The 9,936-nt window shown below is 63.3% G+C and overlaps 1 protein-coding gene across 2 annotated transcripts; it reads left to right on the plus strand.

Moving 5' to 3' along the window:
- On the plus strand, positions 25-9,588 carry CILP2 (cartilage intermediate layer protein 2). 2 transcript variants are annotated; one of them, XR_001918377.1, is made up of 9 exons: positions 25-631; positions 1,525-1,623; positions 2,723-2,995; positions 3,572-3,727; positions 4,809-5,087; positions 5,971-6,079; positions 6,280-6,437; positions 6,661-9,154; positions 9,320-9,567. XR_001918377.1 is itself a non-coding variant. In XM_018051498.1 (8 exons), the coding sequence occupies exons 1-8, from the start codon at positions 568-570 to the stop codon at positions 8,994-8,996; spliced, it is 3,474 nt and encodes a 1,157-aa protein (XP_017906987.1). In that variant the 5' UTR covers positions 25-567; the 3' UTR covers positions 8,997-9,588. The 2 variants fall into 2 exon arrangements, 1 of the variants encoding a protein (XP_017906987.1); XM_018051498.1 differs by having other exon boundaries at positions 6,661-9,588.

The following is a 9,936-nucleotide window of genomic DNA, read 5'->3' on the forward strand; positions in this document are numbered from 1 at the left end:
GGCGGGGGGACTGCCCACCGGGCGTCCCGTGGCCCAAGGCGGGAGGGATGGAGGGCAGACGCACATGGGACTTCCCGCTGGCCTCCGAGAAAACTGGAGCTGCATGAGTGGCGGGTGGATTCCGGGTGGGATTGATTGCCAGCCCCCTCGGGGCGACCTAAAGCCAACAGATTCGAAGTGAGACCCGGGGGAGGATTTCTAGCCGCCTAAAGGGCTGCCTAAAGCCTGAATGTCCGGACGGCTTCAGGCTCTGTTCCAGGAGGCACTTCCCGACGTGGAGAAGGGAGGGTGGGCTCAGGAAGGGACTACCAGTCGGCGACGAGGGGACGCGGGCCAAGCCCGAGGGCGGAGGTACAGCCGGATGCACAGAGGGGGTCGCCCCAGAGGGGTGGTCACCCAAGTCACCTCGGGCCGGGGAGTTGCTCAGACGGGGCGTGGCCTGCTTGGGGCGTGGCCTGTGGCCGCGTCCCTCCCCCATCCTCAGCCCCAGCTGCCGCCAGACCCGCGGGAGTCCGACCCGAGTGCGCAGCGGAGCTGCGACCCTCCCTCCGATCTTCGGACCTGGCCATGGCGTCACTGCCGACACTGCTCTGCCTCTGTGTTGCCGCCGCACACCTGGCGGGGGCCCGAGGTGAGGCGCCCCTGGACCCCCGCCCAGCACCCCCTCCAGGCGCCCTAACGTCTGGCAAGCAGCCGGAGCCTGGAGACAGAACCGAGGGACCCACTCGCTTCCCCACGCTGCAGCCGCCTTGCCCGCCTCGGGAGTGGAGTGAGGGGGCAAGGACAAGATGGAGCTCCCTCCCGGACCACCTGGGGGCAAGAGGGGACTGCAGGGTATCCATCGTAGCCACAGCGTTTGGGCCCTGAATCAACCAGTCTTGTCCCCAGGATGAAGGGGTCAGAACTGTCCCCTCTCACCGAACTCCTCCCCTCTTGCACACACACACATACCATTCAGAAAAGAAACTCCCATCTCTGGAACACTCAGTAGAGCCGGGCGCTGGGCCTAATTATCAGATGGGGAGACGGAGACTCCAAGAGGGAAGAGACTTGTCTGTCACTGCCCAGCCTGGCTATCTGAGACCCCTCGAAGCCAGAGAAGCCAGGCTAGATTCCAAGGACTTCCCCTTGGCAGCCTGGGCCCCGAGTGCAGGGCTGTAAGGTAGACTGAGGGAGCCAGCAAAGGGATGAAGGGAAATTCAGATCAAGATGAGGGCAGAGAGGGGCTCAGCCAGCCGAACTCACGGCCATTGAGCAGAGTGGGGGAACTGTGTCTGGGGGAGTGAAGTGGACAGACTTCCCCAGCCTAAGGGGCTGTGTCCGAGTGAGTGATGGGCTGTGAGAGCCTGGGGTGGGGAGGTCAGGGGAGGCTTCCTGGAGAAGGGGAGGCTGCTGTGCTCGGGGTCCGCTGAGGTTGGAGTCTGGCTTCTCCTCTGTGAAATAGGAGAGACTGGGGCAGCACCTCACATACCAGGAGCTCACAGAGGTCTCCCCCCACCCCACCATGCCTTACCCCTTTGATAGGTACTCCTGACGCTGAGGAGCCCACGGTGACCACGTGGGGCCTTGAAGGTTCATCGTTGCGCCCTGGCCAGCCCTCGCCAGCCCTGGAGGACTGGGAAGGTGAGCGAGTTTGGGTCTGAGTCCTGGTTCTGTGGTGGGCTCTGTGTGAGCTCTGGCTGGTGGGGTCATGTGAGAAGGGGGATGTGAGCTGGGTGAAGAATGCAGGAGGCGTCCCTGGGCGTGGTGGCCCCTGGAAGTGGTGCCCTAAGAGGTCTTCAGTTTTAGGAGCAGGGAGAGTCCAGGCTGTTTGTCCAGGAGGAAACCAGGGCAGGTGGGGTGGGGTGGAGTGGCATGGTGGGACGGCCGTCTCAGTTCAGTCAAGTAAGCAAGAGTTCTGGTACTCTTTCCTAGATAGGAAGGTTCTATCTGACTTGCTCTTGAATCAGGAAAGGAGTGAGCACCCCCTGGGGGGCTGATGGAAACAGAAGCTAACCTGTGAGAGGCCAGACCCTTCCCACCTCTGGCTTCCCCGAAACCGAGGGTGCCTGATGGGTTCAGTGGGCAGTAAGCAACGTCCCTTAGCGGGTTTCCCTGGTGGCTCAGATGGTAAAGAATCCGCCTGCAACGCAGGAGGCCTGGGTTCCATCCCTGGGTTGGGAAGCTCCTCTGGAGGAGGGCATAGCACCCCACTCCAGTATTCTTGCCTGGAGAATCCCCTGGACAAAGGAACCTGGCGGGCTGTAGTCCATGCGGTCGCGAAGAGTTGGGCACGACTGAGCGACTAAGCACAGCACAAGCAAGATCCCAGCTGGCACTGATGGGGGCTGGAGAAGGGCAGCAGAAGGGCTGGTCTCAGGCGCGGCTCCTCCTGCTGCCCTTACATCTCCTTACCTCTCAAGGGTTCTGGATTCTGAGGGTGGGGATTGGGGACGCAGTGGCAGGAGCTCAGCTTGCACTCCTGGGCCAGCTCAGGTGCTGAGCAGAGCAGCAGAACTAGGGGGGCTGCAAGAGGAAAACAACCCCCCTGATCGCTTTGCAGCTCCTTCTGTGCTCGAGGGCTCTGGATCTGGGAAGGCTGGGCTGGCCCGGCCCATGCACTTTTGAACGCAGGGCAAGCCGGCTTAAACGCGAGATGGGGGTGGGCAGGCCCGGGTTTTCGCATGAATTGATGGGGCCCGACCGGCGGCGGCCCGGGTCCCAGCGCGTGTGGTCTCCGCAGAGGCCAGCGAGTGGACGTCTTGGTTCAACGTCGACCACCCGGGCGGCGACGGTGACTTCGAGAGCCTGGCCGCTATCCGCTTCTATTACGGGCCGGCACGCGTGTGCCCAAGGCCGCTGGCGCTGGAGGCGCGCACCACAGACTGGGCGCTGCCTTCGGACGTCGGCGAGCGCGTACACCTGAACCCCACGCGCGGTTTTTGGTGTCTCAACCGCGAGCAGCCCCGAGGCCGCAGCTGCTCCAATTACCACGTGCGCTTCCGCTGCCCGCTCGGTGAGGGCGGGGCTCAGGGGGCCGCAGGGACCGGCGGGAGGTGGAGGAGGCCTGAAAGTTCGGATCTGGGGAGGGGGCAGGACCGAGAGGATGTGGGCGCGGCTAGGAGGAGGGGGTCCTTAGGCCGCAGGAGAGGGCTGGAGCGGGGAGCAGAGGCGGCTTTGGAAGGGATCGGCTGAAATCGCGGGGGCCCAGGTAGCGGGGCCAGGAAGGGGCCCCCAGGACCGCGTCTCCCTCTTGCTGCCCTCATTTGCTCTACAACAGCTTTGTCGTGTGAAAGCGTGCTTGAGCCCTAGACACGTGTGAGACGCAGAAAGAAAAGCTCGGCTTGTGGGGAGGAGAGAGGTGTGTGTGTGTGTGTGTGTGTGTGTGTGTGTGTGTGTGTGTGTGTGCTGGGGCTGGACAACCGTACCTCCACTGCACAGTCGACCGGTTCGCCTTGCGGAGGAGAGGGTAGGGCTTCTCTCTGACTCAGACGCACGTGCCAGGAACGTCCTCCAGCCCCACACTGTCGCCAGATTCTGGGTTTCTGGGGTGGACGGCCACCTGACGCCTCCCTCCTTGCCCTCTCCCCAGAAGCCACGTGGGGTTCGTGGGGCCCGTGGGGTCCCTGTTCGGGGAGCTGCGGGCCAGGCCGTCGCTTGCGCCGCCGCCGCTGCCCAAGCCCCGCGGGGGATGCTTGTCCCGGGCGTCCCTCGGAGGCGCAGAAGTGTGTGAGGCCTCGGTGTCCAGGTAGGAGGGGCGGAGCCTGGAGGAGATGGGCGGGCTAGAGGCGGGGCCTGGGTGTGACGGGAGCCGGGCCAGTTGAGGGAAGTAATTAGCCCCTAGAGGGGCTAATTAGGGTGGAGTCTGATGGGAGGGGCCTGGAGGAAGGAGGCGGAGTCTGGGCGTAGGGGCGGAGCCTGGAGGAGCGGACCTGGACCACGTGGAGAGTGGCTCTTCCTTCCCTTCTGGGCCCCCGAGGAGCACTGGTAAAAGTGTATGTCTGGACGGGTGGGCTTCACGGGGGTCATGTCCAGTCATGGGCAGATCTGTGGAGGCGTCTCCTCCGCGTGCATGGTGGGGTGTGCGGGTATCCCGGTGGACGTGGACGCACACAGAAGCTGGCTCATGCACTCGGGGTGCACACTTGCATGGAATTGGCAGGTCCTGCCCGTCCCCCCACGCCCACGCGGACACGCGCTCACACCCTGGCAGACACGGTGCCCAGGCCCTCCCAGGGCCGGACACCAGGCCAGCCAGAAGGCGACTGGAAATTCCAATCAGGCCTGGGCTCCACAAACACGGTCTGGAGACTGCCTCAGCAGGGCCGGCAGCAGGGTGGGGGAGCGCCGTGGCCAATGGGGTGGTGGGGTCCCCACCCTACGCTGCTTGGCTGTGCGTCTCCATGCCTCTGCCCTGAAGTTTCCAGTGGAATTTTCCATTTTATGGAGAAACCGCAGGATTGGGACTGGAGGGAGAGGTTCTGGGCCCAAGACGCGGCCCCTTGCTGGGCCCCCAGCCCCGGCCTGAACGTTTCCTCTCATGCTAGAAGGAGCCTCTCTGGCCTGTGAGAGTCTGCTATCCTGTCCCCTCCCCGGGGCATCTCCCTCACACCAGGACCCCGGGTTCCCCCCTCGCCCCAGCCCTGACCACTCAGCCCCATGTCCTTCACACCAGGGGCTGCTCCAAGCAGGTCCATGCTGAGGACTGACTCTCTGAGGGGAACGAGGTAGGCAGGGTGCCTAGGTGCCTTTGCTGAGGGACTGATGGAGAGGAAAGCCCTCCCCAGGAAGGGGTCAGGAGCCTTCTGTGCCTCCCTGTGTCCCTCCAGGGTGTGGCCCCAACACCTGTGGGTGCCCCGACCACATTCTTCTGGGCTCAGTGGTCACCCCATCTGGGCGTCCACTGCCAGGAGCCAGGGTCTCCTTGAGAGACTGGCCTGGCGCTGTAGCCACTAGTGATGCCCATGGAACCTTCCGGATGCCTGGAGTCTGTGCCAGCAGCCGAGCCAACATCAGTGCCCAAATGGATGGCTTTTCAGCAGGCATGGCCCAGGCCCAGGCCAACAGCTCCATGTCGGCAGTGGCCACTGTTGTCCTTAATAAGTTGGGTAAGTACCTCATGGCAAGAGGGATGAGGGGCTGAGGACCTGGGGAGGTAACTCTGGGTGACACCAAGCACTTGGGACGATATGATGCACAGCGAGGTCAATGGGGCAAGAAATAAGATGTCACAGTCCTTGGAGAAGATGTGGGGTGAGAAGTGAGTTGCAAAGGGAAGCATTAAGATTAGGCATTAAGAACCCATTCCAGTATTCTTGCCTGGGAAATCTCATGGACAGAGAAGCCTAGCGGGCTGCAGTCCATGGCATTACAGAGTTGGGCACAACTTAGCAACTAAACTCCCTAGTGGCTCAGTTGGTAAAGAATCTGCCTGCAATGCAGGAGACCCGGGTTTGATCCTTGGGTCGGGAAGATCCTCTGGAGAAGGAAATGGCAACCCACTCCAGTACTCCTGCCTGGAGAGTTCCATGGACAGTGGAGCCGGACAAGCTATATAGTCCATGGAACTGCAAAAAGTTGAACCCAACTGTGCAACTAACTTTCACTTTAGCAACTGAACAATAGCAACAACCCACAATCAGACAGATTGCGCTCTAGGGAAATACTTCTTGATGGAAATGTGCCATCAAATGGAGAGTGAAGTGACCCAGCAATAAGGAGTACAGAGTTCTATAAGAAATTAAAATTTATGTATAGAGTAATAGCTGCAAATATTCGAACAATAAAGTCTGTGGCTAAAGGGAAAAAAAATAGATTCTGCATTAAGGGTACAGTCTCCAGAAGATGTGAGGTGAAATTGAGTGGGGCTAGAGTCATCAGAAAAGACCCAGGTGAAACAGGGCACCACGGTAAGGGACTGGATGGCACCTGACTCTTGGGAAGGGTCACTGGGAGAAGCTGGACCCTGACCTTTGCTGCTTTTGCCCCCAGAGAAGCCCTACCTGGTGAAGCACCCCGAGTCTCGAGTTCGACAGGCTGGCCAGAATGTGACCTTCTGCTGCAAAGCCTCAGGCACCCCCATGCCCAAGAAATACTCCTGGTGAGTGCCCTGCCTCATGCTCATGGGTCCCTCACCCAGCTGTGGGCATGGGCCTCCTGTGATTAATGGTGCCTCGGAGACCCAGAGGAAGCTGCTCTGCAACCTTCTTGTGCTGCATGGGGAGGGGCGTGGATGCAGCCCCTCCCCTCTGCCGAGGACACCCATGGTGTTGTTCACCCGCGCCCCGCCCCCCCGCCCAGGTTCCACAACGGGACGCTGCTGGACAGGCGGACACACAGGTACGGGGCCCACCTGGAGCTGCGTGGGCTCCGCCCAGACCAGGCGGGCACCTATCACTGCAAAGCGTGGAATGACGCGGGGGCCGTGCGATCGGGCACTGCCCGACTCACCGTGCTTGGTAAGCATCCTCAGTAACCCTCCCCCGAGCCCCTGACACCAGACTGAGTCCCAACTCCAGCTAAAACTCAGCCTCACATGGAACCCCAGCTTCAGACTGATCTCTGACCTTGCTCAGTCACTGAGCCCCTGGGTTGAGCCTCTGACTCCAATCCAGGCCCCCAGCCTTGGCCTCCCTGGAGCTCTCCTACTTACCCTTCTCTGCCTGCTTCCTTGCTCCACAGCCCCGGGCCAGCTAGCCTGTGACCCCCGGCCCCAAGAACACCTGATCAAGCTTCCAGATGACTGTGGTCAGCCAGGCAGAGGGCCCACCTACCTGGACGTAGGCCTTTGCCCTGACACCCTCTGCCCTGGCCCTGCAGGGTCCAGCCCCCGGTGTGGGGACACAGGCTCCCGCTGCTGCTCCGTGCGCCGCCTGGAGAGCAGGAAGATCCACTGCTCTGGCTACACCCTCCCAGTCAAGGTCGTGGCTGAGTGTGGCTGTCAGAAATGTCTGCCCCTTCGGGGGCTGATCCGGGGGCGCGTGGTAGCCGCTGACTCTAGCGAGCCCTTGCGCTTTGCTCGAATCCTGCTGGGCCGGGAGCCCATTGGCTTCACGTCCTACCAGGGCGACTTCACCCTCGAGGTGGCGCCTTCCACTCAGCGGCTGGTGATGACCTTTGTGGACCCCAGTGGCCAGTTCGTGGACACTGTCAGGGTCCTGCCTTTTGACCCTCGAGGTGCTGGCGTGTACCACGAGGTCAAGGCCATGCGAAAAAAAGCCCCCATCATTTTAGACGCCCGCCAGAGCAACACCATATCCCTCGGGGAAATGGGAGAGGAGGCCCCCTTAGGAGAGCTGGTCATCCCCCCCGGGGCCTTCCGCAGAGCTGACGGTCAGCCCTACACGGGGGCTGTGGAAGCCCAGGTGACCTTCGTGGACCCCCGAAATCTCACTTCGGCAGCCGCCGCGCCCAGCGACCTGCGGTTCGTGGACGCGGACGGGGAGCTGGCCCCGCTGCGCACGTACGGCATGTTCTCGGTGGACCTCCGGGCCGCCGGCTCCGCCGAGCAGCTGCACACGGGGCTGGTGGCCGTGCGCGTGGCCGCCGACCAGATCCGGATGCCGGGCCACGTGGAGGCCCTGAAGCTGTGGTCGCTGAACCCTGACACGGGCCTGTGGGAAGAAGAGAGCGGCTTCCAGCGCGAGAGAGCGGCGTCTCGGCGGGCCCGCCGGGAGGAGCGGGTCTTCCTGGTGGGCAACGTGGAGATCCGCGAGCGCCGTCTGTTCAACCTGGACGTGCCCGAGCGCCGCCGCTGCTTCGTGAAGGTGCGCGCCTACGCCAACGACAAGTTCACCCCCAGCGAGCAGGTGGAGGGCGTGGTGGTCACACTGGTCAATCTGGAGCCCGCCCCCGGCTTCTCGGCCAACCCTCGCGCCTGGGGCCGCTTCGACAGCGCGGTCACCGGCCCGAACGGCGCCTGCCTCCCCGCCTTCTGCGACGCCGACCGGCCCGACGCCTACACCGCCGTGGTCACGGCCACCCTGGGCGGGGAGGAGCTGGAGCCCGCGCCCTCGCGGCCGCGCCCGCTCCCGGCCGCCGTGGGCGTGGCGCAGCCCTACCTGGACCGGCTGGCGTACCGCCGCACCGACCACGACGACCCGGCCCTCAAGCGCAGCGGCTTCCGCATCAACCTCGCCAAGCCCAGGCCCGGCGACCCCACCGAGGCCAACGGCCCCGTGTACCCGTGGCGCAGCCTGCGGGAGTGCCAGGAGGCCCCGGTGACCGCCAGTCACTTCCGCTTCGCTCGTGTGGAGGCGGACAAATACGAGTACAACGTGGTCCCCTTCCGCGAGGGCGCGCCAGCCTCCTGGACCGGAGACCTGCTGGCCTGGTGGCCCAACCCGCAGGAGTTCCGGGCCTGCTTCCTCAAGGTGAAGATCCAAGGGCCCCAGGAGTACATGGTCCGCTCCCACAATTTGGGAGGCACCCATCCCCGGACCCAGGGCCAGCTCTACGGGCTGCGGGATTCCCGGAGTGTCCGGGACCCCCAGCGCCCTAGCTCCTCTGCCGCCTGTGTGGAATTCAAGTGCAGCGGGATGCTGTTCGACCAGCGTCAGGTGGACAGGACGCTGGTGACCGTCATGCCGCAGGGCAGCTGCCGGCGTGTGGCGGTCAACGGGCTCCTGCAGGATTACCTGACGCGGCACCCCCCACCCGCGCCCTCTGACGACCTGGCTGCCTTCTCCATGCTGGCCCCGCTGGACCCCCTGGGTCACAACTATGGTGTCTACACGGTCACCGACCAGAGCCCGAGGCTGGCCAAGGAGATCGCCATCGGCCGCTGCTTCGACGGCTCCTCCGACGGCTTCTCCAGGGAGATGAAGGCCGACGCCGGCACAGCCGTCACTTTCCAGTGCCGGGAGCCAGCAGCGGGCCGGCCCAGCCTCTTCCAGAGGCTGCTGGAGTCCCCGTCCGCGGCCCTTGGGGACATCCGAAGGGAGATGGGCCAGGCGTCGCGCGTACAGGCTCGAGCCTCGGGTCCACTCCGCACCCGCCGAGGCAGGGCCCAGCAGTGACCTGGCCCCCAGCCTCGCCCCTCTGCCCTGCTCCCGACCCCTGTATCCTCGGGAAGCCAAGTCCCCTTCTCCAGAGGCTTGCTGTCTCTTAAGGTTTCAGGGCCCCCCTCCCCTGCCCAGGATCCAGAGTCAGGTCTGATGGTGGAGAACCCCGGCAGGTAATTGTTACTGTGTGACATGAAGTGGAGTTATTTCGTCCTGGCTGTGGGAGCCAGTGTCGTGGGGTGACCGTGGGGGCATGGTGACCTACTGGGGCCCAGAGGGGATCACTCCCAGCTCGCATGCCAGCTCTGATTTCATGTGTATTTTGATCCCGATTTCAGGTAATCCGCATCTTCAGATTTCTGTGCTGAGCTGGGTGCTCCGTTGGGTCCCCTACCCTGAGCTTTGTTCTTGGGGTTATTTATTGGAACAAAGCCGGCAAGACTGGCCACAGGTGTGAGTGGGGAGGGGTCTGGAGGTGGTGCATTGAGGGTCTGGGGAAGAGGCTTCTTGGCTCTGGGGCTGGGGGGCCCAGTTCTCACATGTTTGGTGCTTGGAGATTCTCTAGGGGGTTGAGGCAGGGATTCAATTAAAGATGCTTCATTTCCTCCTCGTGGTGTCAGTCTTGGGGAGGGGAGGATGGGGGCTGGGACTGCTAGATCCAGAGGCACCTTGGCAGGCAGAAACAGGCCCGAAGCACATACAGACATGAGTGTGAGGGCAGCTTGCAGGCCTCCGTGAGGTCCCGGACGCGCCTCAGGCAGGCACGCGGGCCCCAACTGATTCCCACAGAAGTGTGTCTGCGACACATGTGAGCGGAGCTGACCCGTGAGCCACCCGAGCCCGCGCAGCCCCGACCACGGAACACAGTAGCAGCTGCTGCCCTGGCGTTCTCCTCCTCGCCTGGCTGTGGTCAGCGGCTCCCACCTGGCCCCGTGCCCAGGGGCTACAGTGGGCA

Source organism: Capra hircus, chromosome 7 (assembly GCF_001704415.2).
Source record: "Capra hircus breed San Clemente chromosome 7, ASM170441v1, whole genome shotgun sequence".
Taxonomy (NCBI): Eukaryota; Metazoa; Chordata; class Mammalia; order Artiodactyla; family Bovidae; genus Capra; species Capra hircus.

What these genes read in the sequence shown, in the direction of transcription:
- CILP2 (XM_018051498.1), top strand. Translation starts at nt 568, where the DNA reads ATGGCGTCACTGCCGACACTGCTCTGCCTCTGTGTTGCCGCCGCACAC. An exon ending in AGCCCTGGAGGACTGGGAAG is followed by an intron (nt 1,624 to 2,722) that starts GTGAGCGAGTTT and finishes TGGTCTCCGCAG; the next exon opens with AGGCCAGCGAGTGGACGTCT. An exon ending in TGCCCGACTCACCGTGCTTG is followed by an intron (nt 6,438 to 6,660) that starts GTAAGCATCCTC and finishes CTTGCTCCACAG; the next exon opens with CCCCGGGCCAGCTAGCCTGT.